This window comes from Protobothrops mucrosquamatus, unplaced genomic scaffold, assembly GCF_001527695.2.
Source record: "Protobothrops mucrosquamatus isolate PMUCROS unplaced genomic scaffold, P.Mucros_1.0 scaffold1242, whole genome shotgun sequence".
NCBI lineage: Eukaryota > Metazoa > Chordata > Lepidosauria > Squamata > Viperidae > Protobothrops > Protobothrops mucrosquamatus.
The window spans coordinates 237,645-255,338 of NW_015387449.1; the positions used below are offsets into that span (position 1 = coordinate 237,645).

Consider the following 17,694-nt stretch of genomic DNA (forward strand, 5'->3'; position numbering starts at 1 on the left):
TTAGATGCAATTGCTCCTAAGCGGCCTCTCTTGAGTGTTTATGGCTCTTTCATAATTTTGTGTGATTTTGTGATTTAACTGTATCCCTTTAAACCTTTCTAATCAGACTAAACACTGTTATAAATACCTATTCTGAGCTGCTACCCAATATGTGTTTTCCTTCCTTGAAGCAATTTACTGGTAAAATTAATAATTTTTCCTCAGCCATTTTTTAAATAGATGCACAAAATATATTGGGCTGAGAGCAAGTGATGTCCAAAAGGGGGCCATGTATATAGCCAACTGCGGATTTTAATTAGGTCCTATCCTTTTTTCTGATAGGATCTGCTACCCCAATTTGCTAGTCTAATCCCCATGAAAATAGGAATTTGAAGTATTTTCACATCAATGTCACTTGCTTATAGCCTATTTTCTAGTGTTGAAATAGGATGAATGGAGAGATAGTTGAAGGGGACCAGTCAAATAGTATCAGGGATTGTAATGCCTTTAGGGTATTTGAACAAAGATTCCTTATTAAACCTCATAAAAAGATAGCATGTTTTTATGGCTGTCTTGTCCCATGTGCCCCTGGCTGTAAGACCCCTTCTAATATTAGTACATCAGCCGGCCTGCTTTGCTTTTTAGAAGATGGCCACACAGCCAGCATTCATCTTGCAACAGTTATAAATATCATTAATAGTATTGCTATTATTAGTTTCTGAGGTTCATGGGCTGGCCTCACCTCGTGTTAATTTCTAATATTCACAGCAAACAGTGTTATCATACACTGCTTTTCACTCCTGAAAAGTAAATGCCAACAGCTCTTTCAATTCATTACATCATTAATATCTTGGCCTTAAAAGAGTAACTGTGGAGGCATAAGTAATGAGAATCTGTTTATATATTCATTTTGGGTATTTCTAAATGTATATTTAGTAAATATACTATGAGGTATGTTTACCTCATAGTTAACAAATCTTGCAGCTTAAAAATCTGACAAAGAAGCATAAAAGCAAGGAATAAAAGGCATTTGTTAATTCACAAGACAGTACTATACTATTCATGCCGTACTACTTTGTAGATGTACACATAATTTTAACAAATGTTAAACTAAAGCACTGTTAAATCAGAATTTTGTCACACATTTTGTTAATGCTTATAATAGGATCCGTAGGCTCTGAGAATTTGTACAACATTGGACACAGGGAATACCTTAAAATAACAAATCAATATTTTAAAAATAGAGCTCTCCTGACAACATTTTTATTTATTAATACCCTACTCTTCAGTCTGAGAAGGTCCAAGATTGTTTATAAATCCATCAAAAGAGGGCAAACTTCACTTCAACTTGACAATTTGAAAAAAAATGATACAACATAAAAAAGGGATGGGAAGTAAAAAGAGAAAGGCAGATTAGAAACACAAGTTAAGATAGGCAAGAAAATGGTAAGTGAGCACCTGTCCACCCTAAATGAATTCAAATCACAAGGACTAGATGGATTACACCCCAAGGTTCTGAAGGAACTGGCAGATGTGATCTCAGAACCACTGAACTATGTCTTTCAAAGATCCTGGAGCACCGGGGAACTACCAGAAGACTGGAAAAGAGCTGATGTAGTTCCTATCTTCAAAAAAGGAAAAAAAATGGATCCAGGAAACTACAGACCTATCAGCCTGACCTCAATACCTGGGAAGATTCTGGAAAAGATAATCAAGCAACAAACCAGCGAACACCTAGAGGCAAACAAAGTCATTACCAAAAGCCAACATGGGTTTGTCAAAAACAGATCATGCCAGACAAAACTTACTGCATTCTTTGATCAGGTGAAACATTACTAGACCAGAGGAATGCTGTGGATATAATTTACTTGGACTTCAGTAAGGCATTTGATAAAGTAGACCACAACCTGCTACTTGATAAGATAGAAAAATGTGGATTAGATGGCATCACCACCATATGGATTCGTAGCTGGCTGACCGGCCGTACTCAGCATATGGTCCTCATTGGAACTGCATATACATGGAAGTGTGAGGTTGGGTGCCCAGGACTCTGTCCTGGGCCCAGTGCTCTTCAACATCTTCATCAATAATTTGGATGAGGGGATAAACCAAATGCACAGGTACAGTATAGGTAGTACCTTGCTCAATAGTAGTAACTGTGAGAGGGATCTCGGAGTCCTAGTGGACAATCACTTAAATATGATCCAGCAGTGTGCTGCAGCTGCCAAAAAAGCCAACAACACAGTGTTAGGCTGCATTAACAGAGAGATAGAATCAAGATCACTTGAAGTATTAATACCACTTTACAATGTCTTGGTAAGGCCACACTTGGAATACTGCATCCAGTTTTGTTCACCATGGTATAAAAAAAGATGTTGAGACTCTAAAAAGAGTACAGAGAAGAGCAACAAAGATGATCAGGGGACTGAAGGCTAAAACATATAAAGAACGGTTGTTGGAATTGGGTATGTCTAGTTTAATGAAAAGAAGGATGAGGGGGGACATGATACTAGTGTTCCAATATCTCAGGGGCTGCCCCAAAGAAGAGGGAGTCAAGCTATTCTCCAAAGCACCTGAAGGCAGGACAAGAAGCAATGGATGGAAACTAATCAAAGAACTAAGGAGAAATTTCCTGACAGAACAATTAATGGAACAACCTGCTTCCAGAAGTTGTGACTGCTCCAACACTGGAAATTTTTAAGAAGATACTGGACAATCATTTGTCTGAAATGGTATATAGGGTTTCCTGCCTGAGCAGGGAGTTGGACTAAATGACCTCCAAGGTCCCTTCCAACATTATTATTACTATTACTTATTATTATTATTATTATTATTATTATTATTATTATTATTATTATTATTATTATTATTATTATTAGTTTTGTTTTGTTATTGTTATCGTCGTCATCATGTATCATTATGTATCATGTATCATTATGTATTTTTAAATTTTGCATAGCAATATGTGTAATATTGTAGCCAAAGGTTATACTTTTTTCCTTAGCTATAAAAGGATTAATCAAATAATAGTGTCATCGGTAAAAGAGATTGCTGAACAGGCTATGGAATTAGATTATTGTTTAGGTTTTTTTAGTTGCATCCTGATAAGAATAGAGCATCCTTCTTTTTATTTATCAATAAACCTTTTTCTGTGGCTAAATTCCCACAACATAACAGATTACAAACAATCCTTGACTTACAACTGGTTGCTTAGCAACTGTTCAAAGTTACAACAGACCTCTTTCCCTAAATGTATTTACAACCCAGTTTCAGAGTTAGGGCCACTTCAGTACCCCTGCCATTTTTCACCCTTACGATCGGCTACAGGGACGCTGGATTGCTCCCCCCATCTCCCTCACCTATCCCTCTGAGTCCCACAAGCCTCAGCCTGCTTCGAAGCTGCCCACTCAGCCATGTAAAGTAGCTTAAAGAATGAAGTGTAGTTACAGTCTGTATGCTGAGGCCTACTTCCCATCCAGCCCCCTGATGGCCTCCCAAGGTTTCCCTGTCTGCCGCTCTTTTCTTTAGGCTCCCTTGCATGGTTGAGTGGCCCGCTTCAGAGCACGCCAAGGCCCAGGGAAATCTTGAGGGTCAGGGAGCAGAGCATCGGGTACCTCCGGGATGGAACTGATTATCATATTTTACATAAAACTTTGAATACAGGTAGTCCTCGAGTTACGACCACAGTTGAGTCCAAAATTGATGTTGCAAAGTGAAACATTTAAGTGAGTTTTGCCCCGTTTTACAACTTTTCTTGCCACAGTTGTTAAGTGAATCATTGTATTTGTTAAGTTAGTAACATGGTTGTTAAGCGAATCTGGCTTCCCCATTGATTTGCTTGTCAGAAGGTTGCAAAAGGGAATCGTGTAACCCCAGGGCACTGCAACAGTCATAAATACGAACCAGTTGCCAAGCATCTGAATTTTGATCGTGTGACCATGGGGGTTGTGCAACGGTATTAAGTGTGAAGAACTGTCATAAGTCATATTTTTCAGTACTGTTGTAACTTTAAACAGTCACTAAATGAACTGTTGTAAGTTGAGGACTATCTGTAATTCGATCACTTCTTGAGATTCATCATCTGCAATAATAGAGACCTAGCTGATCTTCCTCTTAAATCTCTCATCTTTCCAAATCACCTGTTGATAAGTCTATTTGTGTTGACATTGGTTGGGTTCACCTGTGCTAAGTAAGCCAACAACTTTTTTTAACACAGTTTTCTCAGTAAGCCACAATTGCTTGGAATCATAGAGCTGCCAAAGCCAAAAATGCCATACTCGGTTACAGTCTGATCTGTGTCTATGCCAGTGTTTCCTCCTTGGGTTGGTTGAGTGAAGACTTGTGCTGATTGGCGCTGATCAGAGGCCTGAATTTTACCTATTGTTTCCTTATTGATGGGTGTTAAAGCAACTCTCTTGCAAAGCAAAACAGTGTTTCTCCCCATAGGAATATAATAATTGATGCTCTTCCACCAGACGCTGATCCCGAGGTGGCCATGGCAATGCTGCGTTGGATTTACACAGATGAGCTGGAGCTGCGAGAAGACGATGTATTCCTGACAGAGCTGATGAAAGTAGCAAACAGGTTTCAGCTGCAACTCCTCAGGGAAAGGCAAGCTTCTGAATGAGTTGTGGTGCCTCTATTTTAATTAGCATGGCATGGCTATTTTGTCCAATGTCAATTATTGTTATTTTGCTGGCTCCTCTGGGAATTGACAGCAGACTAGAACTTGGGTCTCCCCAGCCTTAGTTCATCATAGCATACTGGTTTATTTTTACTAACAGGTCTGGCACCAGGGAGTCAGAGCAAGCAAACAGGAATTTTCCAAAGAGGCTATTAAGTTGTGGAGCTGATGTACTGATCATTTGGCTGATTGTATGAGGCCAAATTTTGTGGATGAGGTTATGTTGAGAAGATAGTTCACTTCTCTCTTGAAGCTGTTAACAGAATGAGAACTGTTGGATTAGAAGGAAAGGAAAGGATATTCATGCTGAATATTAAAAGGAATTTCTTGATGAAAATAGCTATTAAGCAATGGAACTATTTGGAACAGTAGTGGATTCCTTTTTTTTTAAATAAAAGTTTTATTAATTTTTTAAAATTACAGTCTATAGTGCTTAGTAAACAACATGTCTGGGTTCAAATATTTAACATTAACTTCTTCAATATAAATCTGTTCAATACTACACAATCCAGTATTTTTTCCCCTGATCCTCCTCCTCCATATTTTTTCCATTTTCCCGTTATTACACCATTACAATTTTTGGTACTGTTAATGCATACAAAGTTAGATATAAGCATCTTCATCATATTTTACTAATATCATACAAATGACAATATCAATTCATAAATCAATAATGTCTTCATTAATCAATATCCTGTTTTTCGTGCTCTTGTTAAGGTTTGAGTTCCCATTAGTATTTGAAATATCTTTATCAGTTATGATTTTCTCAATATTAATTACATTTATATAGCTAGCAGTTTTATTCAAATCAATCCTCCTCTTATCTTCATATTTCCCATATCAAAAAAAGAGGAAAAAATGCTATCTTAATTCTAAATCATATCTCTCATTATAAAAGTCTAAAGGTCATCCGTTCTTTTATTCAAACAAGTTTTAAACATAATGCCCCCTCTAAAAGGTCAAATCTTCTGTTTTTTAAATCTGACTCTCGCTTTCTTTCTTTCTTTGCCAAGTTGCTTTCCAAGCCAGGGCAATTAGATCGCCCAGGAATTTTCTTTCTGCTTTTGTAAAAATTGCCTGTCATGAGGAAGACAATTTAGGTAGGGCATTTTTTGGGGGGACGGGGGAATTCCTCCCATTTATATCCCTTAAACAACTCCCAGTTCCTTTCTCCCTCCATTTCTCTTTTCATTCCCTATCTCCCAAGTTGTGATATTTCCCTTAACAGCTCTATATTCTCTTTTTTAAAATCATCTTCCTTGCCATCAGATATATTTTGCAGACCTAAGGAGTAAAAGGTCTTTTGCATTTTCCTTGTTATAGCTAAGTCTTGCAGTATTTTGTTTGTATATAGTCATTTATATTTCCCTTCTTTTATCTCTTCCATTTCTAAATCCATTTTCTCTGTTTTGTCTTCTGATTTCTGGATTATTTGTTCATACTTTGTAGTCATTATCTGGGAACTTTTTAGTTGTAGATTTAATTTGGAGATTTGCTCGTTTATATTGTCTAAATTGTTTTTAGTCTCATTATGATTTCTTTTTATGTCCTTTTTGCATTCAACAATTGTTTGCTACAACAATTAGTTGTAGCATAGAATATATTTTTTTCTGAAAGGTGTTTGTTTTTTCTTGAGGCATCATTCCTGGAGATCCTCTAGTATCACCAGACTCAGTAAGAGTAGATCAAAGTTTCCTCTAGTTTTCTGATCTTTATATGTATCCTTTATAATCCAATAGATTCCAAAGTATAGGTTCAGTTCTGAAAGCAATATTTTATAGTAATCCTTTGTCTTAAGTATCCAAAAAATTGTCAATCAAGCAAGGTTGTAATCCACAATGTTGAAGTGTTCAGAATGTTCAATCTCTCTGAAAATAGCTCAAAAATCTCTCCCAGCCAGGTGTAGTCCAGGGTCAATTTTTTCTTTCTCTCCCACTTGCTCTTGAAGTTAAAAGTCCAAGCTCAGTAGGTATTTATAGTCCAAGAAGATCAGGGTGATAAGTATGCCAAAATATTTTCCTATATTTCCAGCTGTTCTCTGAAGCTAGGAATCACCAAGCAGCCAGGAAGCAAATTATAGTGCTATACACAAACCCACCACTAGATGTTATTCAAAGTCCATTTTCCACTCTTAAAACAAACGATTGATTTCTTATATTTCGCCACAATGGGGGTTTTTTTGTACCAGGATGGGGTTAAGCTGCATGGATTGTTGACAGGTAACCATTCAGCTTCTGTTTAATAATCTTCAACAAGAAGGAATCCACCATGACTTCCAATTCGCATCACGGCAAAACGGGATGCAGGAAGGCAGGGCTCTGCCTTTCGCACCCGATTTCACCCTGCTGGGGCCCCTAAAAAGGGCCTAAAACCATTCTATGATTCTTGGATTTGGGACAGTATTTTATGGTTTTCCTCAGATGTGGTTTGGTTTGTAAAATTATCTTAAGGGATAATTTGGAGGGGTGTGTGTTAAATGTTCCTCAATCTTAAAAAGAGTCTAGACAGTGCAGAGAGAGCAACAGCAATAACCCAATAAATAATAAAGAAATCTATTATTCCATTAAAAATTAACAACTGCACATCTAATATTCCACATCTGGTGCCAATAATTCTCACCAATTGGGGCCCAAAGTCCTTCCACAATAACCAAACAAATTCTTAGCTTGCTACACTTTATAATCTAGATTGTTTGGTCTGCTGACCACTTTTAGTCTATATTTGTTTTATTTTGTTTGTCATAGGCAGTAATAAGAGATGTCACTATATGTCCATGTAACCCTTCTGTTTTGGGAGTTGAACTGGTTGCCTGATGGCTTCTGAGTGCATTTTAAAGTGCTGGTTGCCATCTATAAAATCACTTGATTATTTGAGGAACCAGCTATCTCCTATAGTTTTTTCCTGTCAAATAAAATATGACAGAATACTGGTAGATGCACTCCTTTCAGTTAAAAAATGCCATCTAGTGGGATCTTGGGAATGTGCCTAATACATTGCTGTGCCTGCCCTCTGGCATTCCCCAGAGATTCATAAGAGTCTCAACAAGATGACATTCTAGAAGGCATTAAAGATATATCTATTTTCCCAAACTTTGCAGAATGGTGACTGGTGAGCTCTTTTAAATGTTTTTGTTCTATTTGTATCTTTTTACTTTACTGGGCACACATTCCTTGGTTTTTTTTGCTGCTGTTCTAGTCTTATTAGAATGTAAAGTATCCAGAATTGTTGGGAGTTGGATGTCCTTATCTTAGTGTTAAATCTTAGTGTTAAAAGTGTTTCACTTTTGCGTAGGTAATCCATATAACTTTACTATTAACTTGTCATTCTGTGTCTTAAGTTCTTATTCCTCTTGATATATGTACCTAAACACATAGGTATATACAGTGCTTTTTTTGTAAAAAAAAAAAAAAAAGGTGCCGGAATTCACACACATCATACAACCCGCCTTGCCTACCCTACAAGGTTCCATCCAAAAAAGGTGCCGGAACTCCGTTCTGGGTGTTCTATGACAAAAAAAGCCCTGGGTATATACATGAAATATATAATGTATAATAATTTCATAAAATAGAATAAAGCTACAAAAATATAAAGTTTGTAATATAAATATTATGTATCCTGTTTATGGTACCTGTAAATTTCTTATGTCTTTACAGTTAGTCCTCAACTTATGACCATAATTGAGTCCAGAATTACAGTTGTAAGTTGTGTTCATCATTAGACAGGTCACCAGGTGACCGTGCCCTATTTTATGATCTTTTTTTGCTGCAGTCATAAAACAAACACCACAGTCATTAAGTGAATGCATTGTCCGCAATGGACATTTTTTGCTGGAAACCAGAAGTAAACACCAGTTTCTGGCAAAAAAAATATTGTAAATCATGGTCCTGTGACTGGATGCTGCAAAAGACTACAAATGCTGGCAGGGTTGACTAAGTGCCCAAAATACCTCAAAGTAACTGTTGGGGGGGGAATGGGCCTTTTAACCACACAATGGAGTGAGAAGTTGATGAAATTATGTACATTTTAAAAAAATCAGATCATCTTTGAAGATCTCAACAAATACAAGGGTTTTTAACACATTACATTTGTTAATTGAAAAGGTGTTTTAAATCTGTCTCAAATATAACCTGCTTCTAGATAACTATCCTGATGTCCCCTCACAAATCCTATATTGGTCTAGGCATTTTATGCATCTGTTGAAATAAGCTATGGTTCACAGAAACTTATACGTATCTTTTAATAAAATTTGTTAGTCAAAAAAGTTGCTCCCAGACTCTCTTTGATCCTTTTCCTTCTTGGTGTGTCACAATTTAAACATTTCTGAGTTAATTAACTGTTATTATTTTCTTGTGTTCAAAAATTGGAAAACATTGTTTGGAATTGGTTTTGGGCTCTGATTTATTTTGAATCTGGCTTCCATAATACCCTGGAAAAATAATAACTGATCTAGGCCAAGAAGGAATTTGGATTCAATTCTAATAATGCAATATGAAGTTGTTCTTCCTGCTGGTTCCATACCATGATGTCCTTTCTGTTTACTTTTTTTTTCTGGGACTAGTTCTTGCTGATCCTCTTGTATTTGCTGTCTTGATAGGTGTGAAAAAGGAGTCATGTCACTTGTAAATGTAAGGAATTGTATCCGCTTCTATCAAACAGCAGAAGAGCTGAATGCCAGCACTTTAATGAACTACTGTGCTGAGATAATTGCTAATCATTGGGTAAGCATTAAGCGATCTCTTCAAAAAGATATTTGAGGATTTACATCCTTATTTTTACTTTTAATTATTAGTGTAGCTGTTATCCATGTTCTATGCAAGTTCTGTGTAAACTTTGAAATTATGCTAAGATGTTTAATTGTATGTTTAATTGTTGTCACACAACTTATTATTTGTGAACCTTACTTTGTGCCAATAGTCTATTCTGTATCCCAGAACAAAGATCTTACTGTGAATGCTCTTGTGGATAAAAACAAAAAGAGAGAACATCCTTGTATGGAACAAGCCAGCATGTTAGAGAGAGAGATTGTTCAGCTTAACTTCTTCTATGATGTCCTAGCTTTTCACATCCTGAGAAGTTTTATTTTTACACGAAGGACCAGCAGTTTTTTCCTCATACCAGTGGTAACTGGCTACTTAAAATAGGAGTCATAGCATTAGCAACAAAAGTGCTGTTTGCATTGAAAACATGAAGTTCTGGTCTGTCATTACTGAATTTCAGCTTAGTTCAAAACTGTTTTCTTCTGTGAAAACGTTTTGTGGCATGGGAGAAAATGCCTCATTAAAGAACATCAGCCTGCACGCTGTCTTCAGATAAATATGCTAGTAGTTTGGGATGATGAAATATGGGCAGATGTTCTTAGAACTATGATCCAAGCCCTAGGGAAACTGTTGTGTACAAAACTACAACACTCGTTTTCTTTAGGAAAAAAGTTTTAGTGAATCAAGGGAGGGGTTTTCTTCCTTTCAAAGCAAGAAATTTTAGACATTCTTTTCCCCCCCTGCAAGCTCTGGTTCTAATGTGGAGAAATTAAAGTACAGTACTTTTATAGCTAGTCTTCAAGATTTCTAATTGAAAATGGCTAGTATGTAAGACAGTCTTCGTAGTCTTCTTACACCACAGCACATATTGTGACTCCGGAGTTCCTTAATTAATGCCATTACTTTGTCATGTTGGGTATTTTGTCTTTTTTTTGTATAAAGTTTTATTAGTTTATAGTATACGATATGAAAATACAAAAATAAATAGCGGAAAAGATGGGGAAGGGAAAAGGGAATAGAGAAGTGAGGTAGGGAAGAGAAAAAAGAAAAAAGAAGGCATTGACTTCCGACTTGCTTTGGTGAAGCAAAGTAAAGTATCAACATCAAACCTCAACTTTTTACTTTTACAAAATAATATAAGCTAGCCATTTCAATAACATCAAGTCCATCTAATTGGTAAAACCCAACATCAAAATTTCATTTTTTTTCCACCTCAAGCACAAAGTCTAGAAGCGGTTTCCACGTGGCAATAAAAGTGTTCATATTCTTTTCTTTAATCAGTACAGTCAGTTTAGCCATCTCTGCCAGCTCCATCAGCTTTTGTAACCATTCCTCCGTTGTGGGAATCAATGTAGTCCTCCATTTCTGAGCATAGAGTAATCTTGCTGCTGTCAACATATATAACATCAAAGGTTCCATATTTTTTCCCCAGGTCTTTGTCCATTAGCCCCAAGAGAAAAGTCTCTGGTTTTCTTTTATATTCACTTTAAGAATTTTCTGTATTAACATTTGAATCCTACTCCGATATTTTCTTGCTTTATCTCACGTCCACCATAAATAGTAAAAAGCCCCTTCTTTACCTTTACATTTCCAACATTCATTTGAAATACCTTTATACATTTTTGATAACTTGTCTGGTGTTAAACATCAACAGTACATCATCTTGTAACAATTTTCTTTTAAATTATAATTTAATGTAAATTTTAATCCTTTCTTCCACATAGTTTCCCATTGTTCAAGCATTATACTGTACCCAAAATTCCTTGCCCACTGAATCATACAATGTTTTACTTGTTCATTTTCCAGATTTAAATTCAATAGCATTTTATAAACTTTAGCAATAATATGTTCATCACTACCGCAGAGTAGGGTTTCCAGTTAATTTTTAACAAAATTAAACCCATGATTTTTATCCAATTAAAATCTTTCTTTCAATTGCATATATGTAAATCAGTGGCAAACATGACCTTCTGATTCTACCTCCTTCTTGAATTTGAGGGTAGGCTCACCCAAATTAAGAGATATTATTTTACCATAGGTCCACCAATTTGGTCTCATCACCATCTCTTTTCTAAAAAAGGCTTCTTGTGGGGAAACCCAAAGTGGCACCTTCATAGAGAACCTTGTTTTATATTTATTCCACACTCTCAAAATGGCACTTTTAGTAAAATGGTAACCATGCCAACCAAATCTTGATTTATGGCCTTCTATATCCAGTAGCCTCTTATTTTGAAAGTTCACCATTCTTTTAACCAAACCAAACAACAAGCACCAAAATACAGTTTCAAATCGGGTAAGCCCAAGCCCCCACTTTTCTTAGCATCTTGCAATAATTTATATCTAATTCTTGTTTTTTCCCAATGCCATATAAACTTAGAGATATCCCTCTGCCTGTCATGGTTCCAATAGATGAGACCAGTAAAAGCAGAATTCCAAGGCAAGATGTTTCCTTAAAGAACATATTTATTGGCTACAAAGTATCGGCACAGTCAAAAGTGAAACCAAGCCTGGAGTTCCCTCCCAAGCGTTACAATGTTACAAAGTTGGCTGACTTTCTAATGGAAGGCTCAGCCCGCCAAAAGTCAGGCAGCAATGACCTTGGTTCCCACGGGACAATTTATTGTTTAGTCTAACCTTAAAACCACTCATCCCCCCTCCCAGTACTGTGGCAGCCAAAAATGAAAAAAAATGGCTTTAGCCAAGATTATTGCAGTGTTGATACTGCCATTGTATTTTGTCTTGAAAGCACGATATAATTCCTTGGATCTCATTCTTTTTGAGTTTATAGGTTGATCTAACCTGATGTCATTTGTAAAATTGAGAAAACTGGATATCCTCATCCATCTGCTTCTAGGTTGAGACATGTTTCTTAAAATGATAGATATTTCCATTTTCTGAGATGAACAGATGCTTAGAATTATTTCTTCTAGTAATTCTCACTAAACTATTAATCAGACCTCTGCTTTAAAAAAATCTTGTGCCTTCCAAATACATTGGCAGTTCAACTCTGAATTCCCGGTCAAAATTGTTCAGTGGCCATTCTCATTTATAGGATGATTTGGAAGACTAGGCTAATGTTTTATTGACATCGAAATAAAATTGTATCTTTTTTTTCCCTAATGCTTTGCAGGATGATTTGAAGAAAGAAGACTTCAGTAGCATGAGTGCTCAGCTCTTGTACAAAATGATCAAATCTAAAACGGATTTCCCTTTGCACAAAGCTATTAAAGTGGAGAGAGAAGATGTTGTTTTCCTATACCTTATTGAAATGGATTCACAGGTAGGATTCATTTATTATTTAATTAATCTATATGCTGCCCATCTCGCCTAGAGGTGAGTCTAGATGGCTTACAACTAAATAAAAGCAACATGGTAAAACATTAAAACAATAAATATTAATGTTAAAATTGGCTTAACAAAGATGGCAAGGAAAGTAGCAAGATGCACACAGGAAGGAGGTGGGATCTTGGTGCATTAACCACTTCCAGTATGTCACGTTCCCATTGGGGCCCCAGGTTAATTGGCAGAGTCAGGTTTTCAAGGCCTTTCAGAAGGCCAAAAGGGTGGTTGTGGATCTTTCCACTAGCGGCATGATGTTCCAAATGGCGGTAGCCATGACAAAAGAGGTTCTTCTGGATCCCATCAGTCAGACTTCGTTGACTGATGGAATCTGCAGCATACCTCTTTTGCGGTGGATGACTGGGATGAGATGGTTCCTCAGATAGCCTGGATGAGGATGAGAGGCTCTTGCCTCCACAATCTATAAGACATGAAATTTTGGATTATTTCTAGCACACATGCACTCTGTATTTTTTTTAAAAAGGGAACAATTGCTAGCAACTGATACTAATAAAAAAGTGAAGAAACTAAAGGATAAAAATTAATAGTTTTTGCTTTGTTTATTTGTAATGAATCGAATTCAGTGTTTCCTTAACCATTTTAAGATGTGCAGATTTCAATGCTGACTGGGGTATTCTGAGAGTTGAAGTCCACACATCTTAAAATGGCTAAGGTTGGCAAACACTGATCAAATTGAACTTTTAGCAATAGCAATAGCACTTAGACTTATATACCACATCACAGTGCTTCACAGCCCTCCCTAAGCAGTTTATAGAGTCAGCATATTTCCCCCAACAATCTGGGGCCTCATTTTATCGACCTCGGACAGATGGAAGGCTAAGTCAACCTTGAGCCGGTGAGACTCGAACTGCCGGCAGCTGGCAGTTAGCAGAACTAGACTGCAATACTGCATTCTAACCACTGTGCCATCATTGCTCTATATAAAGCTGTTCTATATATTGAGGCCATTGATTTATGTAGCCAGTTTCTCCTTCCTTCTGATTGTCATTGATTCTGAACTCTAGCTGAATCGTAGATCTTCTGCCAAATGGAATATGTTTCCTTGTTAAGCTGTGGCTTCTCCCATCTAAAAGTGTATTTGCCCTTTTGGTTTCCCTTCATTTGTTGATTTCCCTTTATTTATTCCTTTGGAAACATATTTGAATCCTGGTTTAAAATACTGGTAACTGCTTCTGTTCCTGGTATTATTACACTGGCTGATATCTGTCCACTGTTTTTGTTCCTGCAGCTGCCTGGAAAGTTAAATGCACTGGATCGTAATGGAGACCTTGCTTTAGACTTAGCACTTTGTCGAAGGCTGGAAAGCATTGCAACTACCTTGGTGAATCACAAAGCAGATGTGGATATGGTGGACAAGAAAGGCTGGAGTTTGTTGCACAAAGCAATTCATAGGGGTAAAGATGCTTATACAGATCAGGATGGGTTGAATTTAATAGTTGCAGGCCTTTGAATTTCTCAACAGACAAATCACTAGGAATTCAGAGTAACTATTGCTGCGTTCAATAATGTGATAAGACATTTTGCTTAACTATGGTTTATTGCACATGGTTTCATATATCATGCAAGGTTAAAAGCGATGTTAAGTTCATATGATTGCATTTTGGCTTAATATAATCTCACGTCTTTAAGACCGAATTGGATTTTAGTATAGTCCTTGACTTTCAACCACAAGTGAGCCCAAACTGTTGCTAAATGAGACAGTTATTGAGTTTTGCCCCATTTTATGACCTTTCTTGACAGGTGAATCACTGCAGTTAAGTGAATCACTGCAGTTAAGTTAATAACGCAGTTGTAAAATCAATCCGGCTTCCCCATTGACTTTGCTTGTCAGAAGGTCAGAAAAAATGCTCACATGACTCCAGGACACAGCAACCGTCATAAATATGAACCGGTTGCCAAGCATCCAAATTCTGATCATGTGACCATGGGGATGCTGCAACAGTCATAAGTGTGAAAATCTGTCCTAATCATTTTTTTCAGTGCTGTTGTAACTTTGAACAGTCATTAAACAAATGGTTGTAAGTCAAGGACTACTTGTACCATATACAGATTCCTTTCTTCTGGTCTACATAGGTAATGGGGTGAGCAATTTTAAAGCAGAAGCAGTGGGTGAATATATAAAAATAATATATATTCTTTTTACGACCCTGTAATCCCTTGTATAGGGGTGGAGTCTTCCAGGATATATACACATATATATATATTTGCTCATCTGATATTGACTCATTTCCTTCCTTGACACCATTAGAAATATTTATTGTATACATCTAATATAAAGTAGCCCTGGAGCTTTGGCGATGCTTAGGAACCTTTGTAAACACAACACAATATCATCTGTCTTGGGCTTGGACGTGAATCAAGCTTGAACTTGAATTGATCCAACTACCCTTACAAATATATGAAGGATTTAGCTAACCTAGGATGGAGTATAGAAGGTTATGTTTTAGAGTTGGGGGCAATGTCCCTCTTCTGGTGGGGTACAGTGAAGAATGAGGGAATTTTCATGAATGCACAAAATTCTATCAAAGTCACCAAAGACTTTCCACCTCACCAAACCTGAGGTTCATTTGTAGGGAAAATGGCCAACATAGTACTCCTCTCTTCTTGCTGCTTTCCCTCTTATTCCTGCTGTGTCTGTTCTCCAATGGACCTTCGTTCTCCATTGTTTGTTTTGCATACAGAATTGTATGCATTTGCTGACAGTGAACTTCAACCCAGGGAGACTCTCCATAGCAGAGCCCATTGCATAGCTGGGAAAGCTTCTCTAATTCAAGGTCTCTTTGTTATGACCATGACAAGTCCCTGGGCTAATGCCAGATGTTATATTGCACTTTATTTTAAGATGGTGTTTCGTTAACCGAAAAAAACCCACCTCCCTGGAGCTTTATTTTAAGATGGTGTTTCGTAAACCAAAAAACCCCCACCTCCCCTGAGTTTTGCACAATGTGTGGTGTTTGTATATTCTAAGTTTTTAGTGTGCAAGAGGAAAACTGTCTTGAGAACTTGTATGGTCAGATAGGAATTGGTTGCCATGACACTGAGAGCAAAAAACAGAGCAGGAACATCTTGAATTACATTGTTTTCTGACAGTGGGGAAGCATCTTCTGTTCTGCCCCTGAGCTAAATGCCTATAGAAAATGAAAAGCATCTGAATCGTAGTGTGTGCCCACTATGAACATACTGTCAAGCATCAGCTTCAAAGTATCTATTGTTGGCAGTCTTGTTTCTACTATTTTTATTTTTCTGGTTGTTCAGGAAACTTTAAAAGAGATATATTAGACTGCCAGTGGAATCAATTTGGCTCAGATCCGCAACCTCAAAGGCTGAAAAATGTTATGGTATCCTGTCTATTGATGTAATTGCACCATTGTCATACCACCTGCATCCTGCCTTTAGTAGCTTTTAGTTGTTAATTAGAGTGTTGATAGCTCATGAGCGAGTGGTTAGACAAGGAGACCCGAACTCATTGGTAACCTACATTACAATGCATAAGGACATGCATTCAGTTTTGCAGCTACTATGATTGTTGGCCAAGCAGGAATAAAAACAGCCAGAGAAATGATTGAAGCCTGGGAAATGGGCCCCTTATCAGTTAATAAGAGGGCTGATTTACCACTAGCCCAGTGGTGGCAAACCTATGGCACGCGTGCCAGAGGTGGCACTCGGAGCCCTCTTTGTGGGCACACGCGCCATTGCCCCACCCCTGCCTTCCCCCACGGCCCCCTCCTCACCAGCAGTCCCCCTGGAGCAGAGTCGCTCCCGGGCATGGCCCGCACGGAGCAGCACAGCCAAGTACATAGCCGGGCAACAGGGACAAGACTCTGCCCTCGCACCCCATAGCGTGCAGATAATGCTGAGGGGTGTGGGTGGAGGGCGTGGCTGCCATGGCGCTGCAGGGCTGCTTGGGCAATCTGCAGCGGGCCACGGATGTGGTGAGTAGCCCTGCGAGTGGGTGGGGCAGGGGGTGGGCGGGGGTGGAGCAGGCAGGGCGGGAGGCGGGGCAGGGGTGGTTTTGGGGCACTCGGTCTCTAAAAGGTTTGCCATCACTGCACTAGCCTATCAGGTACTTAGGAGTTGAGGGCGCAGCAGCACAAGGAAACAACAACCAATGACTTAATAGCCAGCTCTCCACACCAAAAGTTTGGAAGAATAAACCTTTGGTCCCAGTGACTGGCTCAAATTAGATCCTGCAACATTATCCTGGATCACTTATATTTACCTTCTTTTGCAGGAAAATTACACTTCTCTATTTTAATGTATAGTACAAAATGCTTGTATGTTAGGAGCATGCGTAGATATTATCAAATGTAGTCCTCATTGAGTGCTCTTTCATTTTGGCTTAGCAGTTCACCAGAGTTTGTGTTCCTCATCAGAGGGTTAGGATTTTAACTGTGATAGCAGTGCTGGAGTTTGAAATTGTGGAGCTTGTTCTTGTTGTTCCCTCCACTGATTGCGGGGATTAGATTTTTTTTTCTTATTATACTAAGGTTGCCGAAGCAGCTTCCCATTGTCACTTCCATTGGATTTCTTTGTGGCTCTAAAGTATCAGTGGGCAGCCATTTTGGCCAGGGTTCACACTGAAAAGAGGGGCTGGGATGCAGAGGCAAGGCTAGAGCTGTACATTTCCACCCCAGACCACCCCAACGTTGCCCTTGACGTGATGGCCCGTTGCCTGGAGGCCGTACGGGTCTGGATGGGGAGGAACAGACTCAGGCTCAACCCTTCCAAGACCGAGTGGCTGTGGTTGCCAGCGCCTCGGCATAGTCAGCTGGCACCATCGCTGACTATAGGGGGCGAAACTTTGGCCCCCTCGGAGAGGGCGCGCAACTTGGGAGTCCTCCTGGATTCGCGGCTGGCACTGGATGACCATTTGTCGGCCGTGACCAGGGGGGCGTTTTATCAGGTTCGCCTGAT

General features: G+C 38.4%; 1 protein-coding gene across 1 annotated transcript in view; it reads left to right on the forward strand.

Annotated features, from left to right (window-relative positions):
* The window catches only part of ANKFY1 (ankyrin repeat and FYVE domain containing 1), a 63,123-nt gene that overhangs the window by 21,204 nt on the left and 24,225 nt on the right, over positions 1-17,694 (forward strand). Inside the window, exons 4-7 of the mRNA XM_015821064.1 lie at positions 4,455-4,590; positions 9,258-9,381; positions 12,551-12,700; positions 14,009-14,174. Of these exons, the coding sequence (XP_015676550.1) occupies positions 4,455-4,590; positions 9,258-9,381; positions 12,551-12,700; positions 14,009-14,174 (576 nt within the window). The remainder of the gene's footprint in view (positions 1-4,454; positions 4,591-9,257; positions 9,382-12,550; positions 12,701-14,008; positions 14,175-17,694) is intronic.